Source organism: Oncorhynchus keta, chromosome 24 (genome assembly GCF_023373465.1).
Source record: "Oncorhynchus keta strain PuntledgeMale-10-30-2019 chromosome 24, Oket_V2, whole genome shotgun sequence".
NCBI lineage: Eukaryota > Metazoa > Chordata > Actinopteri > Salmoniformes > Salmonidae > Oncorhynchus > Oncorhynchus keta.
In genome coordinates, this window is record NC_068444.1 from 25785374 (window position 1) to 25803124 (window position 17751).

Below are 17751 nucleotides of genomic sequence, written 5' to 3' on the forward strand. Positions count from 1 at the left end.
GTATGTGCGTGTGGCTGGAGGCCAGCGTAAGCTATGGAGAGAGGGGGGAGTGTGGCGGGGGTACCTGTACCAGACAGGGGGAGACAGGCCAGGGCAGACAGGGAACAGCCCGCCGGGTGGGATCCAAGCAGCAGTGCAGCAGGCAACGGGAGTAGGTGTCACACCCACTTGGGCTGAGCTTTCGGGAGGCTGAGTCGGAGAGTAGGTGTTCAACCTTACCAGACAGGTGCGTGGTAGAGCAAATAAACACATCTGAAGCGAAAAGCTTGGTGCAAAACCGTGGTAAAGTTGGCGTGAGTTTTGATATTCGCCAGAAATTCGGGCCTTCTAACATCACTAGCTCGCGAATGATTCCCTGGGATGTGGATATTCTACACAACATAGTAGGGGGGTTCCCAGTCATTACAATTACCTCAACTACCTCGTAACTCACCACATACACCACCCATTATTGTTTCGCCTCACGCAAGTCAACAAAGTCAGGTTTTTCTAAAATCTGTTAAGCCTCATTTATGCCCTCTGTATGTATGTACACAATGCAGGAACTCAATTGGCTTCACAAAATGGCAATCCTGCATGCCTACTTGTGTCAAGTTAATTACTGAATGGCTAATCGCATACTGTATTTTGCTATGAATCTATGCAGGATCGCCATTTTGGGTAGCTAGTTGTTGTTCTTGTACTTTGAAGCTACAGTACATTACTCTAACACTGCAACCTCATAGGAATAAATCTGCATGTACTTTAGTCCATTGAATGCCTGTTTTAAAGCATAAGAACAGGCAGAATGGTGATGATAAAAAGGATCAGGATTTCACAAATGTCACTCACCAGATGTTTATATAACTGTTATCTTTTATTAAAAGTGTGCTTAATCAATCCAACATGAATTCAAATTAAATAGACAAAACCATAACAGTATGTATGTATGATAAAGATGGATGGCAGATTGCATAAAACCTAAGGTTTATGTTTCCCACTGAACTCCTATAGAAAACACTGACCATGATTAAGTATCCCTTTGAGGCACATCTGCTTTGAGAGAGGAGAGGATCTTTTGGAAGCTGACAATACAACCAGGCAGATATAAATCAGAAACACAACTTCACCATTGTGCTATAGCTCTTCTTAACACAGAGAGAGAGAGACCGCCATCCACGGATGCCTCTGAGGCAAGGAAGGCAGACTGACATCAACTGTATGCAGTTCACAAGGAGGCATGTCGAAGAGGAAATTTGAGGAATCATTTGGATAGGCCCACTGGAGGTCTCGTTATAACATTAGTTGAGGAGTTGCTGTTGATGATACAACAGCTGACTGATTATCCATCCAAATGGCACCCTAAATCCCTATGGGCCCTGGTCAAAAGTAGTGCACTATATAGGGAATAGGGTGCCATTGGACACATCCAGTAAGTGCTATCTTTGCTCTGTCTCTTGCGCTACACTGTAATTCAATTAACTCCATTAAATGAATGTGGGGAAACTACCCTCGGAATAACAAACCCTCACAGGATTGGAATTGCAAGCTCAGCGGGAAAGGGTGTAGTAACCGTATCAATGTAATGTAAAGAATATACAAATTAAAATGAATAACTTGAAAAAGCAAAAAAATATGTTGTACAGTATAAAACAAATGTAACTCTCTGGAGGCATATACAGTACAACATAATATGAAATAATATTATCAGTGATGAAAGTTATTCAAAATATGTATATTATATACTGCATGTGTACATCATCTTAAATAAATAACATGTTTGTTTTTTTTCAATATTTTCTAGAAAAAATGCAAAGTGGCTAGGTTTGCTTTAAAGTATGGCATAGAACCACTCAGACAAGACTGTATATCCAACATCTCTCTGTGCCATTTCAAATAACATTCCAGTAACACGACTGCATATTTGTCTTTTGCAGCACTGGAAGGTTCCAAACAGAAAACACTTCACTCTGATAGTGCTGGTAAAACCTTGTAGAGATGTAGAGACAGTACCTACAGTATCTTTCTGTATTGGAACCACCACATGTTCTATGAGGGACAATCCAGCTCTATGCATTTTATTCAACCAGCATCTTGTAGGCTGCTGATACTGGTTTTGAGGCAGTTCAGATAGAGGAATACGTAACACAGTGAAACATATTGCATATCTGGCTTCCCAGTAAGAGCAGATTTGGCTACTTTCTTCTCTCTCATTGACAAATATTGCTTCTAGGCTTAGTATTGTGGATGTCGCACAGTCATTTGGTATTGTCAATAGTCCTCAGTGTTCTCCACTGAGCATCCAGTACTTGAGGCCCAGTCAATCGTCCCAACCAAATATCTGTCCAGTCATCTGGTAGAACTTCATGTTGAAAGGTCTGTAGAAGTCCCGTAGCCTCTGCACCACCTCTGGGTGGATGTTGGGGTGGGTCCGCCCTTTGGTTTTGCCCAGGCAGTGGGGCTTGCTGCTGCCCTCAGCCTTCTTGAGGCAGGGGAAGCCCTTGGTCTGGTTGAAGTAGAAGTGTTTGTCTGTGATGATCCTCTTGAGTCCCAGGAAGTCCTGCACCCGGCCCAGCTCTCCGGCCGGGTCACTTATCAGACGCTCTCCGCTCACAAACAGGATCTGACCCATGGGGAAGTACTGCAGCCAGTTGTCCAGGTGCTTGGCATAGATGCCGATCTGGATGGCGCTCCAGGATGTGTCGATGAGCCCCGTAGTCCTGTTTTTGAAGGTCAGGCTCTCAAAGGTGGGAATGTCGGGCTTCTTGGACAGCGTCTGCGTGTAGTCAGAGATGGCCCTGGTGACGGGGTCCCGCACCACCACAATAAGCTTGATGTCCCGGGACATGGCGGAGATCCGGGCCGGGGCCTCTCTGGTCACAAAGTAGCTGGGGGTCTTCTCCATGGTGATCTGGCCCTCCAGGGTCTTGGGCATCAGCTCCCTGAGGAGAGGAGTGGAGAAGAAATGGATAGGATAAGAAGCAAATTAATGACTACATATAAACTTTGACAATGATAACACAGCTCAAAACACACCAAATGTGAGACTGAGAAAATACAAAACACATGTAACACTTTATTCCTTAGCAGGCGGCTATAGTATGTTGGCAAGCTTTACTACTAGCCAGAGAAGCAAGGGTGGAATGTACAGCATCACATCAGCACCTAAACTCAACCACTTCTCTGAGAGTATTGACAGTTGTGTAGAGCGAGGGAACAGATGTCTCTCCAAGTGTTTCCTAATGCAGCCAAAGGGCTACGGAATCCCAGAGATCTTCAGAGAAAATAACAAATATTTTGTAATGATAGAGTAACTATCTTTGATCGCAAATGTCATTGTTGTGAATTGCTAAACAGGCCGTTCATAAAATCCAAGCTTTATCATCTTCCTTAAATAATTCAGCGCATGCCTAGTTAAATAGAGGTTAAATCAAATAAAAAATTCAGCAGTAGGCTATCTCGACACAGAGCGCACCCCGAGTATAGCGTTGTCAAATCATACAAACATTGTAACGTCAGTCAAACTAAAGTCAAATGACCAAAGTTGCCAAGCTTGCTAGATAACCTCCTTCAACGAATGACAGAATATCTCCTATATTTGGCAAAATCGAGTTGATGATCTATACAGATAGCAGATCAGCTCATGAAAAACTAGGATATGAAGAGAGGAAATAGTTTAAGGTATCTTAAACTATACCAACTGTTTAAAAAAAATATATCCATATCTACTGTACTATCATCCCGTTTGTTGACCACACATTCTCTACCGAAGCTCTCATATGGGCAGCAAATTGGCCTAAGAGACATGGCAGAGAATCGGCGGACACGTTATACCGGTATTTTGACATGCATAGGCGAGAGACGTGCTTTGATAATGCATTGCAAACTATGGATTACAGAATAAAGTTAGGAATTTTCAAACGAGACAGGAGTCAGGATTTTGGATTTCAGTGGGAATGGGACTGGATATAGAAATAGCTCTAGGAAAGGAAAGTTGAAATTTCCCTCATGCCTCTCTGAGTTGTTAACACTTAACAGATTGAATGTCTGTGACAGAGATGCCTATGTAGTGAATTGTGCATAGGCCTATCAAATGTGTGACTGTCTGGAGAGTCACAATGACTGCTCAAAGAGGCACACGCGTTTATAGTCTATACTCTAGGTTTCCTTGCAGGGTTTATTACTTGCATTTGGGTCGTGTGTGCAGTCCTTCAGTGTCAATTACACGTGTGCTTTGAATTAATGGTGACTTTGTGTGAAGTAAATATGCTAGGCTAAATGCTTTTATGCAAACAACCTGTTAGGATAACGTTATAACATTTTGGCTAATCTGCTGACGTGCATGTTATGTATTTTGTGGAATTGCATTAGTGCGACATTGGAGGAAAACATTTGAAGGGCCTAATTTCCCAGGTTCTGTCATTTCATTTGACAGTCCCGGGATCCGGTTCCCCATGTTAATCCCAATAGCGTAACTGTATCGCTAGTAAAAAAAAAAAACATATTAAACTTATGTTAACAACATTTCCTCAGCAGGAAAAAACAATGCTTCTTTTGTGATAAGCAGCAGTGGAACAATATGCTTATTAAGCTAACCTGAATCAGAGAATGGAACGAGATCTAATAGAGTATTTTAGAACCACGATTTGATTCATTGCTGTCTGGATATGTCCACATGTTGTTATTCATTAGATATTGAGAAATTACAAGTGTTAGAATTTGAACGCATAAAATTGTGATAATTGTTATGTTTTTGTTTCAATATCACATTTATTGGACACTTCATTTGGAAAAGAGAAATCTTATGTGCGGCAGGGTAGCCTAGTGGTTAGAGGCAGGTAGCCTAGTGGTTAGAGGCAGGGTAGCCTAGTGGTTAGAGGCAGGTAGCCTAGTGGTTAGAGGCAGGTAGCCTAGTGGTTAGAGGCAGGTAGCCTAGTGGTTAGAGGCAGGGTAGCCTAGTGGTTAGAGGCAGGGTAGCCTAGTGGTTAGAGGCAGGTAGCCTAGTGGTTAGAGGCAGGTAGCCTAGTGGTTAGAGGCAGGGTAGCCTAGTGGTTAGAGGCAGGTAGCCTAGTGGTTAGAGGCAGGTAGCCTAGTGGTTAGAGGCAGGGTAGCCTAGTGGTTTGAGCGTTCGACTAGTAACTGAAAGGTTGCAAGTTCAAATCCCCGAGCTGACAAGATACAAATCTGTTGTTCTACCCCTGAACAGGCAGTTAACCCACTGTTCCTAGGCCGTCATTGAAAATAAGAATTTGTTCTTAACTGACTTGCCTACTTAAATAAAGGTATAGCTGAAACATAGCAGTCAGAAAGGCACATTTTCCTAAATGTGTTGGACTTTAGTGGTGTTTCCAAATGGCACCTTATTCCATAATTTGGAACACATTTTCGGAAATTAAATCCCTGTGATAAAAAAATATCCATAAATTTCACCTCAAATATTTATAGCAAAAAAGTTCAACTGGGCAGGCAGCTCAGCCATAATATTTGGTTTAACGTTTTCTTTGTCAAAAATGTCATCTGTGCGGGCGCGGTTTTCACTGAGAACTGACACACACACAAACACACTGAGGCGAGAAACAGGCTAATCTTTTCGGTCATGACACCCCACCTTTCCTGCCTCTCCCCCTCTCCCCGATGCCCTGAGTTCCTTCAGGACAGTGACCTGAACCAAAGCAGATAAAAGCAGCCCATGAATCATTAATGTCTCCTTCTCCCCGACATTTACAGCCTCTGCAGAATACAGCTTTAAAATTCACCAAAGTACAGAATGCACACTTCAATTATTTATCCTAGCTCTCTCTATCTCTCTGCTGGTGCAATTCTGCTTAAAGCCCAGTGTATGTGTGTGTGTGTGTGTGCTGACAAAGTCGCCTACCCGCGCTGCTCCCATGGCAGACGCAGTTTACTGGCCGTGACAGAACTACTGAGCTGTATGAGGGGAGGGAGGAGGGCTCAGCCTCTCTCAGGTCCCCTGGCTGGTCAGAATGGGGAGGAGGGGAGTAGGAGAGGAGGAGAGGGAGAATGAGAGGAGAGGAGGACAGAATGAGGGTTAGGCTACTCATCTTTTCAATCTCATGCTCTTTATAAAGCGACAAATAGCAGCAAATAGGCCTCAGCTACCACCATATTGAACAAAATAAAAATACACAGCTGTCCACCGCCAACAAACTTGTCCATTTCCTAATGGGATGGGCACCACCGTCTTTCTGCCTCACGAATACACAGGTAAACAATCATGCTCCGTTTTAACCTCCATGCAGCTAAATGAGACAAGAGGCATCTGAGGTGCAACTAGAGATATGTGTTTCTCAGAGGGAGAGGGCTTCTGAGAGACGCCAACTGTCAGACTGTGTACTGGATGAATTTACTACGCAATTATGCTTCTCTCCAAGATTTTCTTCTTACACTTGTACTAGAAAAGTAGATATACAGTACTAGTCAAATATTTGGACACACCTACTCATTCAAGAGTTTTACTTTATTTTTACTATTTTCTACATTGTAGAATAATAGTAAAGACATATAAACTATGAAATAACACATATGAAATCATGTAGTAACCAAAAAAGTGTTAAACAAATCAAAATATGTTGAGATTCTTCAAAGTAGCCACCCTTTGATAACAGGCACAGTGGTGCAGTTAATTGCCGATTTCTGAGGCTGGTAACGCTAATGAACTCTAATAACTCTGGGTCTTCCTTTCCTGTTGCGGTCCTCATGAGAGCCAGTTTCATCATAGCGCTTGATGGTTTTTGCGACAGCACTTGAAGAAACTTTCAAAGTTCTTGAAAGTTTCCGGAATGACTGACCATGTCTTAAAGTAATGTTGGACTGTCATTTATTTTTGCTTATTTGAGCTGTTTTTGCCATAATATGTACTTGGTATTTTACCAAATAGGGCTATTTCCGCATACCACCTCTACCTTGCCATAACACAACTGAATGTCTCAAATGCATTGAAAAGGAAAGAAATTCCACAAATTAACTTTTAACAAGGCACACCTGTTAATAGAAATGCATTCCAGGTGACTACCTCATGAAGCTGGTTGAGAGAATGCCAAGAGTGTGCTGTCGTCAAGGAAAAGGGTGGCTATTTTGAACAATCTCAAACATCAAATATATTTGATTTGTTTCTACATGATTTCATATGTGTTATTTCATAGTTGTTATGTCTTTACTATTATCATACAATGTAGAAAATAGTAAAAATAAAGAAAAACTCTGGAATGTGTAGTTGTGTTCAAACTTTTGACTGGTACTGTATATGTAAATATCCAGTCTGAAAACAGAGGATTTGGTTTCACACAAAACATTACCACCTTCAATTTGGGCAATGTCTTCTGGGTTCCACCTAAATGTGTTTAACATTTTCTGCCAAGATCTATACAGATGTAGGAACTTAATTTAAGCCAGTTTGCTAAAGCAGGAAAATAATCCTACAGCAAAAGGAAATGTTAATTGTTATGTGGATTATAATTAATGGACATTTTTGTTGTTCAAATTCAAAATCTATTCTGACATTTTAAAGCTACAATATGTCACTTTTTGGATGACCTGACCAAATTCACAGAGAAATGTGTATTATAGATCTGTCATTCTCATTGAAAACAAGTCTAAGAAGTGGTAGATCAGTTCTATGTGCACTATTTCTTTGCTTCACATTCTTAAGTTTTGTTTTTGTGTTTTTAACTTTTGCTTTTGTACACCAGCTTCAAACAGCTGAAAATGCAATATTTTTTATGGAAAATATATTTCACAGCGGTTTAGATGGTGCAATGATTCTTCACATGATACTTGCTTGTTTTGTCACATAAAGTGAAATTAGGAAGACTATTCGAATTTTAGCAACCAGGAACTGGTGTAGAGATTTCTGCATAGTGCATCTTTAAAGTGAAAATCAATGGTTTATGATGCCTCTTCTGCCTTTCTAGGCCCAGCACAGAAGTACAGGGGTGCAGATGCATCCAGGGAAAAGAGCCTGAGCATCCTGAGTGACTCTAACCTGGCAGCCTCATGTCACAAGGTCAGGGCTACCATGGTGACAGACAGAGAGACAGGAAGTGGGTTGATAAGGCAAGAAGTAAGCCAACACGAGAAGGAAGTGGTTGATGGGGGTAGGGGGCTACAAGGCTCTCCTGTGTTCTGGCATTCGCACTGCACCCCCAACATTGACTGACACCTGACCCCAGTCCTCTCAGTGTCAATGTGAGGCAGCACACCTAGGGGGGGATAAGGGGGAAAGGAGGAGGGGCTAAACTGCAGGGAACAAGCTTTCTTTCCATTCACATTATCTCTAGTCCATCTCCTTTACAGGCAGGGCTATCACCCTGGTTTATGGTCTGCTCCCCTCGGAGGTGCAGAGTACAGGAATGAGACTGTGGTTCATTGAGGTTATCCACCAGCTCCTCAACTGAAGCATCAGATATAGGCGTTTGTCCATAATGGCACCCTGAGCCCAAATAGCCCTGGTCAACAGTAGTGCACAGTGTAATATAAAGGGAATAAAAGGGAATTTGGAATGCAACCTTTGTGGTGATTACAGTAAGAACAGTATAGGTCCCCTAACAAATGTAGTCATGTGAACAGACACCTATTAGCCATAACCATGTTCCTCTTCTTCTACAAAGCAGAACTTTCCAGATGTTCGGCTTCGATTAATATTTCCGAGTAAGGAGGATTTATATTTTAAATAGACTCTGCAATTCTAAAGAAATAAAGACATCTCTAAATGTATTCCCAAGGAGTGCAGACTGAGGATTAAGTGGGGAGAGAGTTTGAAGTTGAACCCAGATAGATCCATTCACAGGTCTGGGAGGACAATAAATCAAATCAAATTGTATTGGTCACATACACATGGTTAGCAAGTGTTAATGTGAGTGTTGTGAAATGCTTGTGCTTCTAGTTCCGAAATTCACAACGACAACCATATACACACAAATGTAAAGGGGTGAATAAGAATATGTACATACATATATGGATGGGCGATGGCCGTGCGGCAAAGGCAAGATGCAGTAGATGGTATAGAATACAGTATATACATATGAGGTGAGTAATGTAGGATATGTAGACATTATTAAAGTGGCGTTTTTTTAAATGACTAGTGATACCTTTATTAAATCAATTTATTACATTTATTAAAGTGGCCAGAGATTTGAGTCTGTATGTTGGCAGCAGCCACTCTGTGTTATTGATGGCTGTCTAATAGTTTGATGGCCTTGAGATAGAAGCTCTTTTTCAGTCTCTCGGTCCCAGCTTTGATGCACCTGTAATGACCTCGCCTTCTGGATGATAGCAGGGTGAACAGGCAGTGGCTGGGTGGTTGTTGCCCTTGATGATCTTTTTGGCCTTCCTGTGACATTGGGTGCTGTAGGTGTCTTGGAGGGCAGGTAGTTTGCCCCCGGTGATGCGTTGTGCAGACCACACTACCTACTGGAGAGCCTTGCGGTTGTGGGCGGAGCAGTTGCCATACCAGGTGGTGAAACAGCCGAACAGGATGCTCTCGATTGTGCATCTGTAAAAGTTAGGAGACAAGCCACATTTCTTCAGCCTCCTGAGGTTGAAGAGGCTCTGTCTGTGTGGGTGGACCATTTCAGTTTGTCCGTGATGTGTACATTTACATTTTACATTACATTTACATTTAAGTCTCTTATCCAGAGCGACTTACAAATTGGTGCATTCACCTTATGACATCCAGTGGAACAGCCACTTTACAATAGTGCATCTAAATCTTTTAGGGGGGGGGGGGGTGAGAAGGATTACTTATCCTATCCTAGGTATTCCTTAAAGAGGTGGGGTTTCAGGTGTCTCCGGAAGGTGGTGATTGACTCCGCTGTCCTGGCGTCGTTTGTTCCACCATTGGGGGGCCAGAGCAGCGAACAGTTTTGACTGGGCTGAGCGGGAACTGTACTTCCTCAGTGGTAGGGAGGCGAGCAGGCCAGAGGTGGATGAACGCAGTGCCCTTGTTTGGGTGTAGGGCCTGATCAGAGCCTGGAGGTACTGAGGTGCCGTTCCCCTCACAGCTCCGTAGGCAAGCACCATGGTCTTGTAGCGGATGCGAGCTTCAACTGGAAGCCAGTGGAGAGAGCGGAGGAGCGGGGTGACGTGAGAGAACTTGGGAAGGTTGAACACCAGACGGGCTGCGGCGTTCTGGATGAGTTGTAGGGTTTAATGGCACAGGCAGGGAGCCCAGCCAACAGCGAGTTGCAGTAATCCAGACGGGAGATGACAAGTGCCTGGATTAGGACCTGCGCCGCTTCCTGTGTGAGGCAGGGTCGTACTCTGCGGATGTTGTAGAGCATGAACCTACAGGAACGGGCCACCGCCTTGATGTTAGTTGAGAACGACAGGGTGTTGTCCAGGATCACGCCAAGGTTCTTAGCGCTCTGGGAGGAGGACACAATGGAGTTGTCAACCGTGATGGCGAGATCATGGAACGGGCAGTCCTTCCCCGGGAGGAAGAGCAGCTCCGTCTTGCCGAGGTTCAGCTTGAGGTGTACGCCGAGGAACTTAAAACTTTCCACCTTCTCCACTACTGTCCTGTCGATGTGGATGGGGGGGGGGGATGCTCCCTCTGCTGTTTCCTGAAGTCCACGATCATCTCTTTTGTTTTGTTGACGATGAGTGAGAGGTTAATTTACAAATACCACACTCCAAGGGCCCTCACCTCCTTCCTGTAGGCCGTCTCGTCGTGGTTGGTAATCAAGCCACGCAGTCATGGCCCAGGAGTGTGAAAGTGAACGGAAAGGCACTGGAGCAACAAACCACCCTTGCTGTCTCTGCCTGGCCAGTTCCCCTCTGTCCACTGGGATTCTCTGCCTCAAACCTTATTACAGGATCTGAGTCACTGGCTTACTGGTGCTCTTCCATGCCGTCCCTAGGAGGGGTGTGTCACTTGAGTGGGTTGAATCACTGACGTGATTTTCCTGTCTGCGTTGGCGCCCCCCCTTGGGTTTGTGCCGTGGGGAGATCTTCATGGGCAATACTCGGCCTTGTCTCAGGATGGTAAGTTGGTGGTTGAAGATATCCCTCTAGTGGTGTGGGGGCTGTACTTCGGCAAAGTGGGTGGGGTTATATCCTGACTGTTTGGCCCTGTCCGGAGGTATCGTCGGATGGGGCCACAGTGTCTCCCGACCCCTCGTGTCTCAGCCTCCGGTATTTAAAATGCAATAGTTTGTGTTGGGGGGCTAGGGTCAGTCTGTTATATTTCTCTGAGTATTTCTCCTGTCTTATCTGGTGTCCTGTGTGAATTTAAGTATACTCGCTCTAATTATCTCTCTCTCGCTCTCTTTTCTCTCTCTTTTTCTCTTTCTTTCTCTCTTTCTCTCTCTCTTGGAGGACCTGAGACCTAGCACCATGCCTCAGGACTACCTGGCCTGATGACACCTTGCTGTCCCCAGTCCACCTGGTCGTGCTGCTGCTCCAGTTTCAACTGTTCTGCCTGTGGCTATGGAATCCTGACCTGTTCACCGGACGTGCTACCTTGTCCCAGACCTGCTGTTTTCAACTCTCTAGAGACAGCAGGAGCGGTAGAGATACTCTGAATGATCGGCTATGAAAAGCCAACTGACATTTACTCCTGATAATAATAATAATAATAATAATAATATCTTGCTATTTGGGGTTTTAGGCTGGGTTTCTGTACAGCACTTTGTGACATCAGCAGATGTAAGAAGGGCTTTTTAAATACTTTTGATTGATGGGTGAATACTTTTGAAGAGAGGGCTGAGAACGCACCCTTGTGGGGCCCCAGTGTTGAGGATCAGCGGGGTGGAGATGTTGTTTCCTACCCTCACCACTTGGGGGCAGCCTGTCAGAAAGTCTAGGCACCAGTTGCACAGGGTGCGGTCGAGACCAAGGGTCTGAGGACGCGGCTAGGGATGCCATCTGGGCCGGCAGCCTTGTGAGGGTTAACACGTTTAAATGTTTTACTCATGTTGGCCACGGTAAAGGAGAGACCAGGGAAGAGAGCAGAGAGCGGCTCTGATTTATGTGGACTATACAAGAGTATTTATTTCCATTCCAACAGGAACCGCATGCAGTTCTTTCTAATGAAACTTTATTGTCAGCTTAGGTGATGTAACGAACGAGGCACCTTCCAAGTGCCTGAGATTTACTGTGCTTCCACAGCGCTGCTTTGTTATCTTCTTCGCGCTGCTAGAATAGGACTACTCATACACACTGATGCATGACATACAGGCAGCAGGTTTCAGCTCGTGAAACAACGTGACTACAGAGCAGAACTGAATAAAGATATACATTATGTAAGCCTAACCTTTTTTTCTATTTCAATTTTGATGCTAAAACTAACATAGATATAGAGGAAAGTGGAAAGCAAATTGACGATTTATGGTGTCGCCCCAAAATCCGAAAAGTTAAATGACAAAGGTTGAGGGGTAAATTTATGAGAGTGCAAACAAATAACCAACATTGTTTTCATGGAGAAGGTACAGTATGTGCAACAGAACATGGTATAAACTGTACTCTGAGAGAATACACTCATATGGTTCTACGAACTAGGCAATGTAGCCTGCCAACACTCATTGGGGGGACCATTCCCTGTTATATCAGTCAATGAGTCCTTTGTAAGGTTGTCTATAAAAAAGAGTACTTTGGCACAAGGAGTCTGATGCATCATGGCTTTTGTTTCCCCAATCCAATGTAACAAAACAACAAAACTAGCAAGTGAGCAAATCCCTCTGCTTTATCCCATATGAATCAGAAAGGTGCTGGGGAATGAAAGGGTCTGGGGTTGGACTGGGACTAATATTTGGCCCAAATTAATGTGTGTCTGGGGACCTGTGAAGAAGGGGATCCCTCATTTACTTCTACAGATGTAGGATCTTACTTTGATTATTCTTTTGTTGCTGAGATTTACATAAATACATTGAAAACCTTCTTTAACACACAGTTATATTAACAGTATTACAGTTTCACGTAGCCTCATTTTGACCAGCTAATAGCCTAACCACCAATATTATGGACTTTATTTAACCTTTATTTAACTAGGCAAGTCAGTTAAGAACAAATTATTTTTTACAATGACGGCATACCCCGGATGACGCTGGGCCAATTGTGCGCAGCCCTATGGGACTCCCAATCACGGCCAGATGAGATTCAGCCTGGATTCAAACCAGGGACTGTAGTGACGCCTCTTGCACTGAGATGCAGTGCCTTAGACTGCTGCGCCACCAGGAAGCCATAAATGCTCAAAACCTGTAGGATTATTTTGCTGCGATAATACAGGTCAAATTAAGATCCTATATCTGTACATGTATGTCAATGGAGGTATAATAGCCAAAAGGCTAGTGGAGTGGGCATCCAGGTCCACTTCTCCCCATGTAGAAGCCTTTGATTAATGATTCCCTTCCAGTGTGGAGGGAGGCTGACAGCCAGCCAAGCATGCTGTACATCCACTCATCCACTCCCAGAGTGTTTCCCACCCGGCCGCTGTGGCTGGTGTTGTGACCAGATAATCATCTGGTAATTGGCTGAATATTTCTGCTGTCTGCAGGGAGGTAAGAGGAGGGGAAGCGCTTGGCTCTATGTCCGCAGCTCTGCTCAGCAGCCATTTTCCAGGTCACTGGTCTCGAGCTGAGGTCAGGAGGGGGATGGAGCATGGGGAGGGGTTGGGGGCAGTGATTTAGAGAATTGACTGCTGTGTGTGCTGGTATGTCTGCCTGCTCCTGTTCGCTGGGCCTGCTACTTTACAGCTCTGTCAACCCCTCTGGTAACAATGTAGCACCTCAACCGGCCCTGGGGCCAGCAAACGCCCCAGGCACTGGGACTGGGCTGGGCTGGGCTGGCATAGGAGATGTGAGAGGGGAGTTAAAGTAGTAGGCTATGGTTTGAGATGGAGAAACAACTGTTTAACTCTATGTACTCCACTGAAACATCGGGGATTCCAACTGTAATCTCTAACGAGTGACAAAATAAAAGGACAGGTGAGCTAGCTATATAATAGAATTACTCCCCGTTTCTTTCCATCCCATGGTTATTTTTATATAAGGTAGCTGCACTTCGTGGCAGTGGTTGGTGTAGAAAGTAAATTATGGTACTGGGTAACGGTTGTCACCAACAGCTCCGGTGGTGAGAGATCCAGCCATTTATCATGGTGGTTGGGGTCGGGGGATTACAGGTGTGAGACTAACCGCAAATCCTGCTCTCCGTTTGGGCTTAGTGTCCCTCCTCCTGCCCCTGTCAGCTCCAGAGCTCCATGCCCCTGGGATCTGTCTGTTCACCTGCTCTTTATTCCCCTAGCGTATTTATAATCTCCCCTGTCCATTCCCCTCCTCTACTACTAACCCTCCTGTGATCTATATCTCAAAATCCCCCTCACTGTGTTACAAAGTCCACCCTATTCACTATATGGCCCCACAGGATTCTGGTCAAAAGTAGTGCACTATATAGGGAATAGGACACAAACCTTAGCTTCCCCTCCCTCCCGGGGTGCACATTGCCATGCAGTGTAGCTGTCCAAGCCACATAGCTATTACTGATGTCCCCTCTGCCCTTTGGTAAACAACTTGAGGAAATCGTAGGTCATTAAAGACTAATTCATTATCTCATTAGATTGCATTAGAGAGATATATTCTGGAGGCAGATCTGCTTCAAGTTGTGACACCTTGATTGTGGGTGGCTCAGTTCTACCAGATGCTCATTTGAAACCAAATGTATTTTTTCAAGTGACTGACAGGCACTTTGAGGAAAACCAAATAAGGTGTTGAAAGTGTTCCACAGGGATGCTGGCCCATGTTGACTCCAATGCTTCCCACATTTGTGTCAAGTTGGCTGGATGTCCTTTGGGTGGTGGACCATTCTTGATACACGAGGCAAACTATTGAGCGTGAAAAACCCAACAGCATTGCGGTTCTTGACACAAAATGGTGCGCCTGCCAGCTGCTACCATACCCCATTCAGAGGCACTTAAATCTTTTGTCTTGCCCATTCATCAAGTTGGCATATTTATGACATTTTGGCCTTACCCAGAACTCCTTTAAAACTCCATAATGTTTTATCAGTAGGTGCACTGCCAAAATACCGTAGTATCCCTTTAAAAAAATTGACAAATCCCCCCCATTTCTTTTTTCATATACATGTTTATATTTTGCAATATTCATAAATTGTTTAAAACAATGGTATTGAAATCAAAAACTACTAATATTACAGAGCAAGCTTTAAAGCTTAATATGACCCAATGTTTTGCTTTGTAGCACCTACAGATGATACATTATGGAGTCTTAAAGGAGGCCCGGGTAAGATCAAAATGTCATAAATATGCCAACTTTGATTATTTCTCAATTATGCTTTTAGATATAAATGTCAACTATATGTCAAAAATCCTTCCTCCAAAGGACCATTCTATGGATTCAGTTTAGTAAAAATATTTTGTTGTCCTGGTTTCTTATGGAATCACTCACATGGGAATTGTGGGGGGTTGGAGTGATGCATGGGAATTTTAAGAGGTCGGAAGTCATTTTGGAGAGTGACACAATTACTAGATAAGAGACTCATCTCTTCCTGGGAAAAAAGGGAGGACAGGACCTCCGTTAGTCTTTCCTCTGAGAAAACGACAACAAGGTTTTGATAAAAACTATGTGGGGTCATGAAGGGATACCAGCAAGACTAGTGGGATAAAATATCAACATATTGGACAGCAATAACTGCTGAGATAACTGGTAAAGGGAAACAAATTGGTACAGATGTAGGATCTTAATTGGATCACTCTTTTGTTGCTGAGACTTGTCCTGCACCACGGGAAATGCAGATGAGCTTCATGATTTCGATAAATTCACTGAAAACCCACACTAACACACGGTTATATTAAAACTATTGCACTAACCAGCGATCAAGCGACGTTATGGACTAAATGTTCAAATCCTATTTTGCTGTGATGATATAGGTCAAATTACCTGTAAGATGTAGGAAGAAACAGTCTGAGCACAGTCAAGGCAACGTCCTTCACTTCAAAGCTACAGCTGAACAAGCTCTGTTGTAAGAACATCATTTTTTAAAAACTGTTGTTAATCCCTTTGGGCTGGCTGTCTGACTACCAAATGAGCAAAAAAGAAACAGCTCCGTTTGCTCAGTTTGTCACCAAATTTAGAGGCATAACATAAACACACACACTCCAAGGCTCAAAGTACCTTCTGGTGTCTATTCCCTCAATGATGTAAACTACTGCAGTAATCTAATAAAAAGCCAAGTGAAGCATAGGTTGCAAAACTGACATAATATATTTTTATATATTTAACTAGGCAAGTCAGTTAAGAACAAATTTGTGTGCAAATACATTTCCCCACTAGGTGCTCTTGGTGCTGGAGAGAGCTGAGTGCTTTTTTGTCCCCTTTTCCTTCTTCCATATCAACTACCACAATGCGGTTCAGTAAATATTTTATAGTTAGCTTTGCAGTATGTTCTTCTAAATTCATCAACAGTGTTTTAAGCAGACCACTTTTCCTGGTGCTGAGTGTAAGTCCCCAGTTCATTGCGTGAGGGTGCAAATAAGGCGTATCTTTTTCAGAAACCTGCTAGTGAATTGTTCCTCACTATAACTGCTATAGGATGAGAGACAGACTGAGGTGGGGAGAAATAGAACCTACATTATACACTAGAGCCATCCCATTAAAAAACTGTTAGACATTGAACAATGGAAGAGAGGAGAGTCCACATCCCAAATTGCACCTTATTCTCTTTCTAGTGCACTTTTTTTGGACCAGGGCTCTTGGTAGGGCTTTTGATAGGTCTCTGGTCAAAAGTCGTGCACTACATAGCGAATAGGGTGCCATTAAGGACGCAGACAGAATAGAGGATAGAAGAGTCCCCCCAAGTTTAGTTCCTGTGGAGCGGGTCGAGAGTTTCAAGTTCCTTGGTGTCCACATCACCAACGAACTATCATGGTCCAAACACACCAAGGCAGTTGTGAAGAGGGCACGACAACACCTTTTCCACATCAGAAAAACAGAAAATATTTAGCATGGATCCCCAGATCCTCAAAAAGTTCTAAAGCTGCACCATCGAGAGCATCCTGACCGGTTGCATCACCGCCTGGTTTGGCAACTGCTCGGCATCTGACCATAAGGCGCAAAAGAGGGTAGTGCATACGGCCCAGTACATCACTGTGGTACATACACTTAGGTTGGAGTCATTAAAACTCATTTTTCAACCACTCCACAAATTTCTTGTTAACAAACTATAGTTTTGGCAAGTTGGTTAGGACACCTACTTTGTGCATGACACGTAATTTTTCCAATAATTGTTTATAGACAGATTCTTTCACTTATAATTCACTGTATCACAATTCCAGTGGGACAGAAGTTTACATACACTAAGTTGCCTGTGTCTTTAAACAGCTTAGAAAATTCCAGAAAACGATGTCATGGCTTTAGAAGCTTCTGACTAATTGACATAATTTGAGTCAATTGGAGGTGTACCTGTTTATATATTTCAAGGCCTACCTTCAAACTCAGTGCCTCTTTGCTTGACATCATGGGAAAAGCAAAATAAATCAGCCAAGACCTCAGAAGAAAATGGTAGACCTCCACAAGTCTGGTTCGTCCTTGGGAGCAATTTCCAAATGCCTGAAGGTAAACGTGCATCTGTACAAACAATAGTACGCAAGTATAAACACCATGGGATCATGCAGCCGTCATACCGCTCAGGAAGGAGACGCGTTTTGTCTCCTAGAGATGAACGTACTTTGGTGCGAAAAAGTGCAAATCAATCCCAGAACAACAGCAAAGGACCTTGTGAAGATGCTGGAGGAAACAGGTTCAA

At 43.6% G+C, this 17751-nt stretch overlaps 1 protein-coding gene across 1 annotated transcript in view; it reads right to left on the reverse strand.

Annotated features, from left to right (window-relative positions):
- Positions 1-843: 843 nt before the first annotated feature.
- LOC118402882 (heparan sulfate glucosamine 3-O-sulfotransferase 3A1) overlaps positions 844-17751 on the reverse strand; it is a 52762-nt gene continuing 35854 nt past the window's right edge. Inside the window, exon 2 of the mRNA XM_035801241.2 lies at positions 844-2921. Within this exon, the coding sequence (XP_035657134.1) occupies positions 2300-2921 (622 nt within the window). The 3' untranslated portion in view covers positions 844-2299. The remainder of the gene's footprint in view (positions 2922-17751) is intronic.